The sequence below is a fragment of the Strix aluco genome, chromosome 5 (assembly GCF_031877795.1).
Source record: "Strix aluco isolate bStrAlu1 chromosome 5, bStrAlu1.hap1, whole genome shotgun sequence".
NCBI lineage: Eukaryota > Metazoa > Chordata > Aves > Strigiformes > Strigidae > Strix > Strix aluco.
The window spans coordinates 48,715,744-48,732,213 of NC_133935.1; the positions used below are offsets into that span (position 1 = coordinate 48,715,744).

The 16,470-nt window shown below is 37.5% G+C and overlaps 1 protein-coding gene across 4 annotated transcripts in view; it reads right to left on the reverse strand.

Annotated features, from left to right (window-relative positions):
* RAB3IP (RAB3A interacting protein) overlaps positions 1-16,470 on the reverse strand; it is a 34,326-nt gene that overhangs the window by 8,121 nt on the left and 9,735 nt on the right. For 3 of the 4 annotated variants that reach the window (XM_074827248.1, XM_074827249.1, XM_074827251.1), the window contains 4 exons: positions 9,837-9,932; positions 7,240-7,317; positions 6,658-6,861; positions 1,273-1,401 (listed from right to left, as the gene is read on the reverse strand). In XM_074827248.1, the coding sequence (XP_074683349.1) occupies positions 1,273-1,401; positions 6,658-6,861; positions 7,240-7,317; positions 9,837-9,932 (507 nt within the window). The remainder of the gene's footprint in view (positions 1-1,272; positions 1,402-6,657; positions 6,862-7,239; positions 7,318-9,836; positions 9,933-16,470) is intronic. The other variant, XM_074827250.1, reaches the window with a different exon arrangement.

Genomic DNA, 16,470 nt, shown 5'->3' on the forward strand with positions numbered 1-16,470 from the left:
TACCCGATTTAAAAGAAGGTGCAATTTATGTTATTAGTGAAATAATTCTGTGAGAAGGTTCCTTCCTACCAAGTAATAAAGATATTCTTCTATTGTACTTTCATATATATATATAACTGATATAACTGACAAGTGCTAGAAGTCTAATTCTTTACTTAAGAGGAAATACAAATCTACAGTAACTATATCACCACTGAAGCAGAAAAAAACAAAATTAAGTTGCTGGGAAAGACAACAGGATGGCCTACTTACATGGACTGAAGAAACGATTTAATTCCCATAGTAACCAAGCAAACTTTTTAGAGCAAGAGGTTCGTATGATGCTGTACACCAACCATAATGAACTGGTATACAATTAACTAAAAGATCATGCATGCTTATGGCCAACAAGTAACAGCAAATGAAAAGCATACGGAAAGAACATAACACCACATGAAAACAACAGATAAACACTATGAAGAAGACATAGCCGTTTCCATGTGAGGTGTTTAATTTTACGGGGGTGGGGGGGAAATCAAGCCTGGGGGCTTTAAAATTTGTTATTCTTATTTTAATAAAGATCTAAGAATATGGTCCCTTTCTTTTAGAGACTGCTATCACAACCACAACCTGTGAATGCTGCTTAAGAACAAAACCTAAGTAAAGCAGTTGGAGCTAGAATCGGTTCCCAAGATGGGTAGAACTCCAGTCCTTCCTCTGTATGGGAGAATGTGTGGGAATAACACAAGGAAAAAGTCTCGTAATTCTTTTCATCTAAAACCATATTCCTAAACTGCCCCTGTTGAATCATATCAAATCCCGAGGTCCAATTCTTGTAACTCAAACCTCTCTTCAAGAAAACACCCAGACTTGCAATTTATGTTGTTGTGCTTGCAGCCTGCTCTGACTGATATGAGAGAAAAATGGCCCACAAAATTAAATATATTGGTCTTTACTGCCCCCTATATAAACAAGAGACAGTGACAGAACACTATTTCTACAAAACAGTATCTTTGAAATATCAGGAAAAAACCCACTAGCCATTCCTACAAACATCAGATGCTGCCACATAGGAGTAACATCTGAAGGAGTAGACCTAAAAAGGCCGTATCCAGAACAGCATAAATTAAATAGTGAAGAAAAAATGAACATTTTGATACTTCAGCACTTGACTGTAAACTGGCACGCTGTAATGAAACAAAAATGGCTAAACTTCATATGAAGTTCATATGGCTTCATGTAACATATTTAAGGGAAGAGGATCAGTGACCACATTTAGACTATTTCCATTACCTCACTTTTTGAGAAGGTTAAACATGGAAAAATATCTTCCCGATAAATTTTGTCCAAGAAAGGACATGTTCTGTCCATAGTAGGCTCATCCTTCCAAGATCTGAACTCATTGTACAAAGACAGGTCAGCCTAGAACACAAAGATTCACATATTTTAGTACTGCAATTATCACACTGGTGTCTATCATTTGCAAATATCCACAGGTAAATAATGAGCATTATAACTAAATGCTTTCCATTGCACTGTGAAAGAATGCTATTATGCCCCAGCTATGAACACCTTCTTAAATCCACTTTCCTAAAACTGTAAATATAGGAAAATCAAAACATGTAATTTTCAAGACACCGAGGCAGCTGGTCACGAGTGGTGTCCCCCAGGGCTCGGTTTTGGGGCCACTCCTGTTTAACATCTTTATTGATGATCTAGACGAGGGGATCGAGTGCACCCTCAGTAAGTTTGCAGATGACACCAAGTTGGGTGGGAGTGTTGATCAGCTCGAGGGTAGGGAGGCTCTGCAGAGAGATCTGGACAGGCTTGAGCGATGGGCTCAGGGCAACTGTAGGAGTTTCAATAAGGCCAAATGCCGGGTGCTGCACTTGGGCCACAACAACCCCCAGCAGCGCTACAGGCTTGGGGAGGAGTGGCTGGAGAGCTGCCAGTCAGAGAGGGACCTGGGGCTGTTGATTGACAGCCGGCTGAACAGGAGCCAGCAGTGTGCCCAGGTGGCCAAGAAGGCCAATGGCATCCTGGCTTGTATCAGCAATAGCGTGGCCAGCAGGGACAAGAAAGGGACCTTACCCCTGTACTCGGCACTGGTGAGGCTGCACCTCAATTACTGTGTTCAGTTTTGGGCCCCTCACTACAAAAAGGACATTGAATGACTTGAGCGTGTCCAGAGAAGGGCAACGAAGCTGGTGAAGGGTCTGGAGCACATGTCGTACAAGGAGCGGCTGAGGGAACTGGGGTTGTTTAGTGTGGAGAAGAGAAGGCTGAGGGGAGACCTCATCGCCCTCTACAACTACCTGAAAGGAGGTTGCAGAGAGCTGGGGATGAGTCTCTTTAACCAAAAGCGACAGGACAAGAGGGAATGGCCTCAAGTTGTGCCAGGGAAGGTTTAGACTGGATATTAGGAAGCATTTCTTTACAGAAGGGGTTGTTAGGCGTTGGAATGGGCTGCCCAGGGAGGTGGTGGAGTCCCCATCCCTGGAGGTGTTTAAGAGCAGGGTTGACACAGTGCTTAGGGGTATGGTGTAGCTGAGAACGGTCAGTGTGAGGTTAATGGTTGGACTAGATGATCTTCAAGGTCTTTTCCAACCTAGATGATTCTGTAATGCATTCACAGGTCACCGCACCACCAGGGACAACCTAATTACTGCTTCCCCATTCCCTAATCTTCCAGGATAGCTTTGAAAAACTTAACTGATTGTTTAAACAGATAAAAGCAAAAAAATAATTTTCTTCTTGATGTATCTTCATTACAGTATTTTCGTCTATCTCCATTTCTGCGAGTTACAGAAAAGCAGAGAAGTCTAAAGAAAATTGCAATCCTAGATATCTTATACATTCACCCTGCATCTGAAGATAACACACTGCTATCCAAACACTAAAAAACAGACTTTTAACACACTAAATATACTAACACAGGAGAACAGGAATTCAATATACAAATCAAATAAAACTATACTCTTAGTCTTCATTTTTCATCTTTATCCCCAAATTCTCTCCTATACTACGCTACAATAGGAAAGCAAGGGTATTCACTGGGCACAGTTTATGAGCCTGCTCCCCCACAGCTCCTCTTGTAAATGGAGAAATATTAAAACAACCCATTAAATCATGCTAGGAGTAAGCATGCTCTGTATTAGGAAGAGATGGTTTTATCTGCTTTGAAACAATCTTGTTTTGTAATCTCCATGTTGAGATCAGTTTAGCAGTGGGAAGACACCTATCCAGTCTGGCGCTCAGGAGACTGGTACTAAGTCACTATTACAAATCCACATTTGCATTATGGGACAGCTTGTCCCATGGGCTGGCAACCCCTAACAGCTGGAGCACACTGAGGTAATCCCAGAGCACATCATCTGGTTTAGAGTTACTTGAGAAGGATCCTGTTCACGGGCACCAACACTGCTCCAAGACATGAACCAGGCAGACTGGGGATAAGCGATTCTGATGCATAGTCCTAATCCAACATAAAAGGCTAATGCCAGTCCTCAGTGGCATATGCAACACCATACTCAGAACTGGTTTTGACATTCTGCTGACACAGACTTCAGCACCTTTGCACTCCAACTGGTTGTTAAATCCCCTTCTTATACTATAGCAGACCTATACTCCTAAAACCCAAACCTTAAGCTATAGGGATGTACGCTGCAGGCCAAAGATAAGCCAGGATGTGATTTTAAATTTTTATAATATTAAAAACAAATAATATAGATGAGATAATGAAAGAGTGAAAATAATGTATGTTAAAAATTATAATAATTAATTTTAATCCTTTTCAAAAAATCAGTACACTGCTTTGAACCAACCTCTTCCAGTCTTTTGTTCTTTCTCCATGCATTACCTCTTCCCTCAGCTCCCAGCACTTCACCATTCTTTTACATATATATTCTGGGGAGTTCTTTTGTCATTTTTGTGGTGTTTTTTTTTCTTGAAAAGAACCTACAAAAATTAGACTGGCAAATTTGTTTTCCACTAGAACTACTTGCCTTACGCTCAGGTACAATCAGGAACAACCATCTTAATTAAGCTAGCCCATAAATGTTCTGGTTGCTAAGCCACCAACTTCATTGTACAAATGCAATTCAATAGGTGTAACTTGCTCCCTAAAGGAACATTTCCCATACCTTAAAACCCATCTCAGGTCTGGCTTTAAAATGAATACAATCAAGAGATATCATCAGAAAAAAGCTGGGTTTGATTTGTACTATATGATTCTAAAAATTAAGTTGCATTTCTTATTAACTTGGTTATTTTCTAGATTTAACTCAATTTCCCCCAAACCTGCAATTTATCAAGAAGCTGCCTTGAAACTCAGAGAATATAGCTTGATGCTCTTCCTTTCCAGTCTACCCTGTTACATGTGCATCTCCTCCTTGCCTTTACTTGTCCTTTCACTAGACCAAAGTTTTGATTACCTGCAATTAAATCTACAGCCAACTGTAATAATAATTCTAGGTAAATTTTTAATGCTTTCATTTTACAGTAAAATATAACATCAGAGAAACATTTAACAATATAACATTTCAGCTCTTTGAACAACACTAACACATTCATCAGTCATTACACTGAGTGGATGCTACTTGCCTGCCTAAGAGCCAGGCAGCTATTCAGCTTGCCTAAATCCTGTTAATACCTAAATTGGACATGCCTACTTATCCTAGAGGTTACTCTACATGCTAGGAAATATTTACCTGGGATGTTGGCACCTTTGTGGCTCCACTGAAATTTAGGGTGGACAGACAGCCACTCTAACTCCATCTACGTTCCACAAAGAAACCTGAGAGTTGACATGTGTTTACACTCAGCTCCATGCAACATCTCGAAACGCAAAGCTCTGGGTGGTAGACGTTCCATAGGGTACAAAGCTGTCATTCCCCACACCACAAGGCTGCTACATATCCCCTGAGCAAGCGTACTCTCAGTCCCACTTTTGAAGCTGTCACTCAAAATCAGAAGAACATGCAAAGGTTAACCTAACTCAGTGGCAAGAATATTTAGCAAGAAGGGGACAGAACTAGGGTTTCTGACCTAGCTCCCAGAAATGCAAAAACATCTACCTTAGACCAACAACAAACCAAAGCAGTAAACAGACCCACAAATCACTGGACAATGAAAGCAGTAGGGAACACGTCTCCCCTGCTTAAAACAATGTCCTAACCACCATGCCAGAGGCAGCCTTGCTTTCTTCACCCCACGTTGCATGCTACTAAATACCTCTGCTTAGAAGGAAAGACAGAAAGACAAGTCTCAGTGGGCATAAAATCTGTGTTTCTTACCCCTCTGACAATGGCCAGCAGCCACAGAGCTGGCTGCAGAGCAGTACAAGCGGAAAGACAGTGACATGTCTTCATTTTACAGCCTCCCAGCTTCTAGCAATCTGAAGTTAAAGAAACTTCCTAAGCCAAATGTCATATATATCTTCCATATACCTTGACAGGCTTTTCGTTTGTCACTTTGCATGACTACATTTTGAACACATTTATATTTTTAATCTTGCTATCTCGTGACAATGAGTTGTAAAGTTTCATTACATACTGGCTGAAAATGATTTTCCTTTCAGCTTCCAGCGTTTTCTTATTACAAGAAATCATTAACATTTGTTCACCATTCATCTTCCTCATGTCACCTCTGATTGCATAGATTTTTGTTCTACCTCAAGTGTGTCTCTCTACACAGAAATACTTCCATAGGTTTGACCATGTCACACTTCCTTGTATTTTCATTATGTCTCAAGATGAAGATATTGTAGCTGCATGCACAGACACACAAATCTACTACATGTTTATACAGAAGTATAATGCTTTTTCTTTTGCTATTTATTCCTTTCCTAACAGCTCCTAAGGTCTGTGGGTCTTTGACCATCACTGAGCACTGAGATGGTATTTTCAAGAGAATCATCCACAAGTACACTACTTTTTTTCCAGCACAATGTAGCTATTTCTAAGTCCACAACTGAATCTCTGCTAGAGTTGCATTTTTTCCCTAGATGCCTCATTTCTCATTTATTGATTCTGAATTTCATTTGCTGTTCTACTAACCACTCAGTATCATAAGATCCTTCTCAACTCTTCGGTCACTTTTTGCTACTACCATTCCAAGGACTTAAGCACCAACCTATCACCTCATTATTTCCCCATTTTTAATTACATGAGTAGATTAAAATAAAAAAATTTTAAAAAAATCACAGACACCTCTGGGACTCCAGTGGTAACTCACCTCCTGTTCTTTAATAAATCATTGATTCCATCTTTTCCCTGGCTTCTTTCACCCATTATTGATCTATGAAATGACTCTTCCTCTTTTCTATGACAATTTATGAAATATTTATGAGTTTATGAACTTCCAGTGATGGACTTTGTAAAAAGCCACTAGGACTTAACATTCAGCTATACTGTGGGGTTTTTTTAATGCTCATCTTTAAATTATTAATTCCAGTATTTTAAATCTTATCTCATCTTCCCTTAATGATTTAAAGGTAAACAAGACTTGGAAAAATCACCACCTACTGGTATGTAAGAAAAATTTTCTTTCATTAATGAAAAATATCTCTAAAATAGTCAGTATTACATGAAGATCTAATGTATAGTAGATTTACTGTGAGTAAAACAAAACAATAAAGTCAGCTTGTCAGCAAAAAGAGGACAATCCTCATATTGTTACCTCTTTACAGTCTTTTACAATTGGCTGCATCATGGTAAGGTCCTGATGACTGCCACCCATAGCACTGCTTGTACTCTTGTTTCTTGCGTGGCCTTTTTTAAAAGGAGTTTTTCCACTAGATTGAAACTCCTTAGTTGGAGATGTTGGTGAAGTGGACAGTACTAGTGTTTTCAGTGCTGCTACTTCAGCCTGGAGGACATCAATCTTGGGGAGGAAAAAAAAAGTCATTAAGAAACAAACATTGTATTAGGCTATAAATATGTTACATCATTTAACAAAATTTCCAGTTAGCTTAGTTCAAATCAAGACTTCATCTTCCACAGTACTAACACGCAGATACCTATGCAATTGCATACTGTAGTAACACTGGCTTCCTATGCACCTTGCTAGCTATCTGATACGATGCTGAAACACCAGCTGTGTCCATAGCTGCTAGCTAAGAATACATCAAGGTGATGCAGAACAACTTAGTATATATTTTAATGATGTATACAGGTAATGCTCTATTTACATCTTTCTGATTCACACTTTAGATTCATAACCATGTGAAAAGACAAAGCAAACAAGTTGGAAAAAACTCACCTTTCCTTGTGCTTCTTTTAATTGCTTTTCTGCTGCAGCTTGTTTGACATTAGCTTCTTTAACCATTTTGTGTGCTTCCTATAAAAAAAAAATGTTTAGCTAGTGTAAATGCTTCACACAATTTACAAGATCCAGTAAAAAACCCAAACAACTACTTTTGCTTCACAGAGACTACTTGTGAACAGTAAGTGGTGCACCAGTCTGAAATTAAATAGTTACACACCAAAAAATACCTACAAATCTACTATTTGGATTCATCACTGGCCCACCAAGTTTCTTCTCCTTGGTCCTGAGCCCAGATTCAGAAATTCAGCAGCTCCACCCACCTGCCTCCAGCAGTAACAGTACCTGTCATAAACACCAGGCTCCAGTCACGCTTCAGTGGCTGACAAGTCCTTGACCCCCAAGAGAAAGACTCAACCAGTAGGAACAAAAGCAACATGGGCACAGTAGCACATTCAAAAGAACTTCTCCCTTCTTCTAGCCAGTACAACCAGTTTTAGTCAACTGTAAACTTCTGCATGACAGAACCGGTCAAACAACTATGAAGTCTAAATTCTTACCATCAATAAAACAGACAAAGCAACAGCTTAAAAATAGCTGGTGGATTAATAAACATTTCTTAAGTAGAACAGAAAAAGCATTAAAAACCAATCCAAGTAAAAAAAACCAAGGCTAAGCCAATACAGAAGAAAGCATAAAAGGATTTGGGATTTTTTAAATATCCTTTTACCTCCTAAGTCTTTTGTCTGCATAATGTATTTGTTTAGGCTCTGATCTAGTAATTTGCACCTGTGATCAAATTACTGTTCTTACTTGGCACTTACTGAAGGCAACAAAGATTGAAAGATCAGGGCCACCGACTAAATTACTTGGGATAAGATCCTTGTCATATCTGTAAAGCGCCTAGCACATATCTGGACGCTATATAAATAAAACAAAAAAGTTCATACATCATCATACCAAAAGATCTGGCTCCCAGTGGCATACAACACAGCTGTATAATATGGGTTTGTAAAATTCTAAGTAACAACAGACACATGCAGGAATGGGAACATACACATTTATACAATGTGTACAAATACATTTAACATTGACCATGCAGTTTCTGCTTAGTGATGCACCTTTGAAAGCAAAGCATGTTACAGTGCTATTACAGTGTAATAATGTAGTGTATACACCCAGCTTTGCAAAACAAGTCACGATCCTCCACTGGGATGCATTAATATAAGCTCTAGCATATCCACTTATATGGTCACTGAAATTAGTGGGATTCAAAATAGAACATGAATTCAAAGCCTGTAGATCCCAGTGCAAAAATCAAGAAACCTCAACACTGTGTTTTGTTAGGGCCTCTTAATGAAATTAAATCACAGAAGAAAATTCAAGTGACATGCCCACAATGGTTCTGAATAATGAAAACTCAAAGAATTATTACTAACTTGCTGTATTTCAAACATAGCTTTAACAAATTTATACATTGTTCTAAGTTATGAGGTGTCATCAACATAAAATTATATAAAATTATTTTTATTCCACTACAGTTAAAATACCTGAACATTTTCCTCCCCCGCCAAGATACACAAGTATTTATGCTAAAAAGCACCTTTCCAGTCTCCCGTTTATTCTCTACACGCAGAACTGCTTAATATTTTAAGTAAATTTGCCCTACCAGGATGATGAAATAAAATGCACTGCCAACCCACAGAGCAGTTTGTAATTTGATTTTTGAATGTCAGTACTTTCAAGATTTTAATAGCACTTTTATACCAATACAATATCATAGCTTTAAATACTGCTTCTAAAATATACCTAATGTTGTATCTTTATCCATCTGCTGAAAACTTATGATTTGGTAAACACATAAATCATCTCCAGATTATGACATTTATTCTGACGGTCATAGGTATCACAATTTAGTCTCTAGACATTCCTACATATACTCCTGTGATAAAAGGGGAACTGATTCTACTTCAAGTATGGATTTAAGATTTTTCTCCATGTAATACAAGCTCACAGTCTTTGCTGACACTACTGCTTTTCTCTCAAATGAAAAGGTCCCACTTAAAGTTCAGGCTTCTCACTTGGTAACCAGGTTCCACTTGGTACATCACCCAGTATTAATGTTTCTTTTCAAGTTTGTGGGAGTAGCATGCTGCCAGACCCAAAATTCAAAAGCTGAAAGCATGGTTAAGTTATGTACTTGCTACCTCCATTGATCTGGAACTACGTTATTTTTTTATTTAGTCACCATGGCAACCCCAAATTTAGCTCTTATCTAGATAGCCTTGTTGTCAGACAGAGAAGCTGTCTCAAAATAGTTATGCCAAAAAATAAGTCTAAACAGTTTTAAGCTTTCTGATATATTTTCTTCCTTTTGTGTCTAGGCAGACTGACAAGCTCAACGAGGTCTCTTTCATCTAAGTGAAAAGTCTACTGCTTGCTCTTAAGCCTCTACTTCACCACACCCGGGTCTTCAGGACACAGATCCCTTTATAAGCTTATTGCAGAAAAATTCAGCATACAATATACTGATTCTATATAAAACATCTGGCTCAGCTTCCTTTAAGTATATCACATCGAAGACTCCAACAAACCTCAAACAGACTAGCTGTAAGTTCTTCCAATTCCTGTCCAAGTTGATCTCGCACTTTAGAAAGCCTTTCACATTCTTCATCTTTTAACTTCAGCTCCTATGAAAAATTGAAAGTTATTTATTCTGACTTAGAGTAGTAATTTGGCCTTTTAAAGCTAATACCACAGAGAGGGGGGAGAAAAAAAAAATATCAGAGAAACATAAAACCTTTGCTAAACAAAGCCTTTCAAAATACTAATCTTAACACTAGAAGCAAATAAATTAATGCTGTACATACATAGCTATTTCTTCCTGCTATACAGAAATATACCAGGCCAATTAAAAATATCTGAGCTAGACATCAGCATTTCCAAAATACTCTGAAGTAAAAAAAGCTTTTTTCCCTGAACATATAGAAGACTAAAGTCACTTAAAATACAGATCAAATTAATTATTGGGACAGACAGAATATCAGTTCTGTTCACCCATTCCTTAACAGACACTTAAAGAAAGTAATTCTTTAAAAAAAAAATCAAAAAGCTTTATCTCAATAGAATCCCCAATTCTAAAAGAATCTTAAAACATATTTTACTATAAGTATTGTTTTCTGCATACCTCCTTACAACTAATACAACTCCAAAATCAGACCATAATTATGTCCTTACTCATTTATGCAGATATACAAATCAAAGCAACTTAATGAAATTCAAAACGTTATTTGTCTACACCACTAAAATTTGAGTGAAGGCCTGACCATACCACTTTTACAGTAAGATTTTAACACAGATTTGTCAGTATAAGTGTTACACATGCCCAGTCTCATCTGTACTGTCCTACGGCTAGGGGAAAAGTGGAGTAATTTGCAGAGAAGTACAAAAAGTTTGACAAGGAATTTGAAAGAAAAGTTCTTCTCCCCTTCCCCAACCATTAAACCCTGGAACCTCTTATAAGAAAGAGAAGGATGGAGAGAAAAAGTAAGGGAAAGAAAAGCAGCAGACAGCCCATTCTGACCTTTCAAGCATTTTTTTTTTTGGCTTGGCCATAACTCCTCTCCCATCTTCATCTAGTTCTTCCTCCTCTTCTTTTCCCCCTGCCAAGCTAGCTCAGCCAAACCTGTCACTGACATGTTAAAGACTCCAAATACAATCTAGCAATGATTTGCTTTGAAAACCTCCAGAAACCAATAAAGAAAACAGATGCCTTCAGAAAACTCTGGAAGGCCAGTCACTACAGAGTCATAAAAAGGCCCAAATGGCAGCTTGCCTTGTGTTTCTGGGAGGCGGTTACTATTTCTCCCAAAGTCTTCATGATTGAGTGATGCTGTACACAATGATGTGGGAAACTACATCTTGCCTTGCAACATGCTGCTATTAGGTCTTGCTCTCAATTTCTGCAGTGAAACTGGCAATACATTTTCCTCTAAGATGAAGGGTCCTGTTTGACTTCAGCTCCTAAATTCAACAGGTGTTTAAAGGACTGTTCTAGACTCATTTAGTGTCAAAGGCATTACTTCTCCCTTGTTTTATTTGGTTTTAATTTTGGACATTTTAATAGATTTTTAGCCTAGTTTGTTCGCTACTTTGATTTTTTTGCTTTCCATGTGCAACCTTTTAACTATGCTGAAAGGTACCACTTAAATGATGGTTTTTTTCCAAACACAGTATTTCTCAAGTAATACTCAACTCTTACTTACTAGCTAGTATTCTGCACACAGTGACCTATCCCAAAAAAAAAGGCGGAAAATAGCTACAGATGGAGGGAAGGGGAGGAAAAAGCAATACAAAAAGCCAAAGAGAAAAAAATACTGAAAAAAAAAAAGATGTTAAAGAAGGGGGAAACAATTTAATTCATTTCATATTGGTTTAAAGTATTTTCTATATAAAGTATGACTATTAATCAGGAAATGAAAGATTCTGATGCAAAATGCTTAAAGCTCAAGTTTCATGTGTTCCTATAAATGCAGGGAATACATCGATACATTTCCTTTGGTTTACTTCACTGATTTATAAGGAAAATGCTGCATATACATCAATACATCTTAAAAGGAGGTTGTATTAATATTCAGGCCAAGAGTTACCAATCTTACAATGAAGGTAGAACTACCCCAGGTCCACTCTTGGGCTGCCACTATCAATACGCTATTTTAAGTAAAATGATTACAGTTTTGCCTACAACTGGAAAGATTAGGGGGGTTAGATTAAAATTTAGGCAGACAAGTAAAGCTACTTACTGAAAACAAAAAGGAGACAACATCAGGCACTCTACTACGCATGGCTGCTTAACTAGATTTGTCAAACACTGGGCAAGTTTCCATGACATGATTCAGGAGGAGCATAAGAGAACGCATTATTTTGCCAAGCAAGTTTAATAGCTCGGGTTTTTCAAGCAGGGCAGAAATAAAGAGTGCCCAAAGCAAAAAGCTTAGCAGTTATTAGCAACATTGCTACTGCCTGTGTCTTAAAGGCATTACTGGAGACTTCCCAGCCATACGCAATAGAGGCAGAAGAGACAACTGCATGTGCTATACTAACCATCCATGCTGCCATCCCACGTTACTGTTCTGAAAAAATAACTATATGAAGATGAGCTAATATGAAGCATATCAGACAGCTAACAAAGTAGGTAATAAAAAAATTTAACTTGCATGGAAAAAACCCTTAAAATTTAAAAAAAATATCAAAGCGTCTTATTATTGCTTATTTCACTTTGATATTCACAGACTACAGGTGGGTCTTTAGAAAGAACTGGTGAGATAAGGAATGTAAGTTATAGCTTCAAAACCATTCGTATTTTAAATTTTAGAAGGAAAATCTTAACATCTATAGTTCAGTAATTTAACCAAGTCAGAACTAGGTGCAGAAGACCAAGGAAAAAAATGAAGATTTTTCTACAGATATCGCCTAAAATCAGAACCATGGGATACTGCTGAATCCTGAAGTTGTCAAAAAAGTTCATATTTATAATACATTTCTGTTTGACTGGTCTTCACTCAGCACCCAAGTTAAACAAGCTACATAAGAATTAGTCCACTGCAACCACATTTACAAGGGTGTTTAATGTAAGAGAGTTCCAGCATATCTTTTCAGAGGTAAGAAAATTTCACAAACTAATGAATCATCATCTTATGGTATGGGTGAAGATGCTTCTGTTTTGCTTGCATGTAGTCTCCTACTTGCCTGAGAAAATTTCTATGTCTACGATACACTACAACAGCATCAGTCAGAGGTGTGGAAACTGAAAACTTTCATCACTCAGACAGCAAGGAACTGCAGAGGACCAACCCACCTTTAACAATCACAAGCGAGTGGCCTTACAATTCAGCTGCAATTTTGTTTTAGAAACGCTGGGAAACATACTCTTCAGTGGAGTTCTGGGACAGTATATTTATTATTCTGGAACATCCTCATTTTTATTGTTTGTTAACTTATAAGCAAATGACAATAGAAATTTAAAAATTCTGGATGTACTGTATAGTACAACTGGAATTCCTGGACAGTTACTGTGAATCTATTTATTCATTAATCCATGCAGAGTTTTAAAACGTCATGTTTTACTGCGGAAAAATAAAGATTTAATCACCAGTGTGATTCTGTGCACAGAAACACTGTAACAATGGCAATAGCCTCTGTTATACTGGATTCTTTCATGATACAGGCAGAATAATAGAAAAAAAACCCTACTTCAAATCCTGTGTCAATACACAAGATCTGAAGACAAGAGATCAAATTGTGACACTCAGTTTGTTTCTGAGATGGAGAATGCATACAGAAATTGAAGCCTTTGAAAGAAAAATCTAGGTTTGAGGATCACTACATTGAAATTTACAATACCACATCCTATACTGTCACCTCTTTCACAAGAATCACTGTATCAGCTGGAAAAAACTCTCAATTTCACCCCACTAGGGAAATATCAGTAATTCAGATTTCTACTACAAGAAGTCAAACATGGTTTTACTCATTACCAATAAGCCTACAGATCTTACTCTAAAGACATTAGGAAGCATGGAATTCGTTCTCAAACCAAAGATGGTATTTGCAACCAACATCTCTGGTAGACCGCTCTTTCCTCATGAGAGGAGGGGACTGACGATCAGTGACAGCTGATAATTTCAACACTCCAGGAGAAAACATATCAAAACAGAAGCTTAAGTTTCCCTCTGCAGTCATGGATGACATCATTATAGTGACAGTCTGATTGATCAGGAAATAACTTCAGGGCCAAATCACATAAAAATTCAAGGAAAACAACTATGAACTGCCACAGCTCAGAATCTACAAGCAAGCCATCAAAAATACATGCAACGTGTTGCTAATAAAGATGAAAAGCAAACAAAAGGCATTCCTTTGTAAGGACTCCACTAAACTTACACATCAAGACATACCATATGTCAAAATACCATCATTATTGTCTCAGATGTTATCTACATGCCACTGATCTACCTTTAGTAACCACGGTGACACAGCTCAATCCAAACATGGCAGAACAAATGCAAATGCATAGACACATGAGGAGATAAGGTCCCAGGCACTGAATTGCTAAGCCTTTTAACACCTTCTCAATTTTCCTGATGCTGCTTTAAAAGGCTAGCAAGACAAGGAGAAAAGTTCAGATCATCTAAAGCAAGGGCTCTCCAGCTCCACTTTACAGAATACAGCCAGAAATTGTCTTCAGTGAACGAATAAGTAAAAATGACCTGGATGGTCTCAAAGACTGGAAAATCTATGTCATTTTAATTACAGGGGCATTTTAAGGCAAAAGCATGGCCAATCTTATACGTTCCATTAGTATAGAATGCTGCCCTGCTGTTACCTCTGACCCAACCTTTCTCCGAATCTTATGACACGATTTGGTGCTGCAACCGAATCTAGATTGAAATAGAAAGCATATTTCCTCTCACAAAGAAACAAGTTTTTGAAGCTTTTTTTAACAATTTTGCCAGCAATGCTGCTCATTTTGAGGAATGAAGTCTGTAGCCTTAACAAATACAAGGCATATACAAAGGAGAATAAAAAAGACTTATATCTTTATTCTATTCCTGAATAATTTCTTCAAGAACCATACTTAAATGTCTAACAATTACATGCCATACATATATCTCTAATATAAAAAAAAAAAAGAGAGCATATTAAGAAAAGTTGCACTCCAAGAGAGACAGGAAAAAAAAATTAGGTAAGAGATCCCTAAGCTTCAAAATTCCTGTTTCCCTTCTAGTTCTCTTTCTGATCACAACTGCAACAAATTCAGATCAATCTTTAACACATATTACAATAGCATACAGTTTGGGTAAGAAATTTGGAACAAATGAAAAATACAAGATAGCAAATTTGTGTTTATTTTCACTCCTGGAAATTCTCTAGTCTGTAAGGTTTCCAGTCTCAGTGAGCCCACAAAATTCAAGTGCAAATTGTAATTCTCATTTTTCTCACTGTTCCTAATAAACAGCACAGAGACTTACAGAGAATTTAAAAACATTATGCAAAAAACAACCGCTATACACAGGCACTACCTATTAATTATATCTCTACAGATTTTTAAACCTAGTACTCATTAAAAATGTGAATATACTTGGAAATAAAAGTTTAAAGACTGCATGACATACTGAATATTGTGGAGTGGGCACAGGCCTATGTGAGCAGCCATGACTTTTGGAAGAAAGCAATCAGAGATGACTTAGGGATAGAAGAAAACTAGTCCTCATACAGGAAGTGGAATAAAGCAGGTATTACGGAATGAATAGGGTTTATTGTTGTACAGTGTGTAAACTCCTGCTATGAATCCTGTGTTACTGAGCAATTCTGGAACAATGCAAGTTTAGGAAGACAAGCAGACAAAATAAGTTATCCATCCAGTATATAACACTGGCAAGAATCAGCCTGATGGGTTAAGAATTAGCAAGAACTTTGACATGTACAGTCTTAAATTAGGGCTGAATCACTTTTGTTAAGACAACCCGAAGGATTTGAAAATACATAACATGCAATTAGTATGTCCTAGCAGCCTTAATGCCATTTCCTTAAAAATGACCTTAACAAATTGCAGAGTGAAATAGGAAACATTTCAATCTTTAAGAGACAAAGTAGTATACACTGGAATAAGATGTTCAGATCATTCTAAGGTAACAGTGGTAGATCTGAGTTGTGTTTTTCAAGTACGGTAGGTGTACTCTGGTATACTGGCAGGAGCTAGAAGAGCTCTTCTAAAATTTAAACTTTTAATTTTTTCTTACTTTCTAAGGTTCCAAATTCAACTGCTAGGATTATATATTCACATGCAAGGTCCTCAAACTCAGCTCAGGTTTATGTTTCCTTTCAGTGGTCAAATGCTAAGCAAACGAACACATTAGCAAAGGAAGCAACTACTCAACAATAAAACAATCAACAGAAAAAGTGATGTCAGAACCCATAATTAAGATTCACATTAACAAGGGCAAATGCAACTACGATGACTACATTCAACAAGATGAGGTAACAAACAGAGGAAAACAAGTTCAAACACAAGGTAAGATGAGCTTAAATCTAAACAAGAATGGAATCATGTAGAGGAGAGGAAAAGGCACAGATAGAAATAGCACAATATCTACTTGAAAGTTTAAGCACAGAGGGATGTTAAAATGATAAATAATGGCTTGCATTTATATAGCATCATCCATCCAA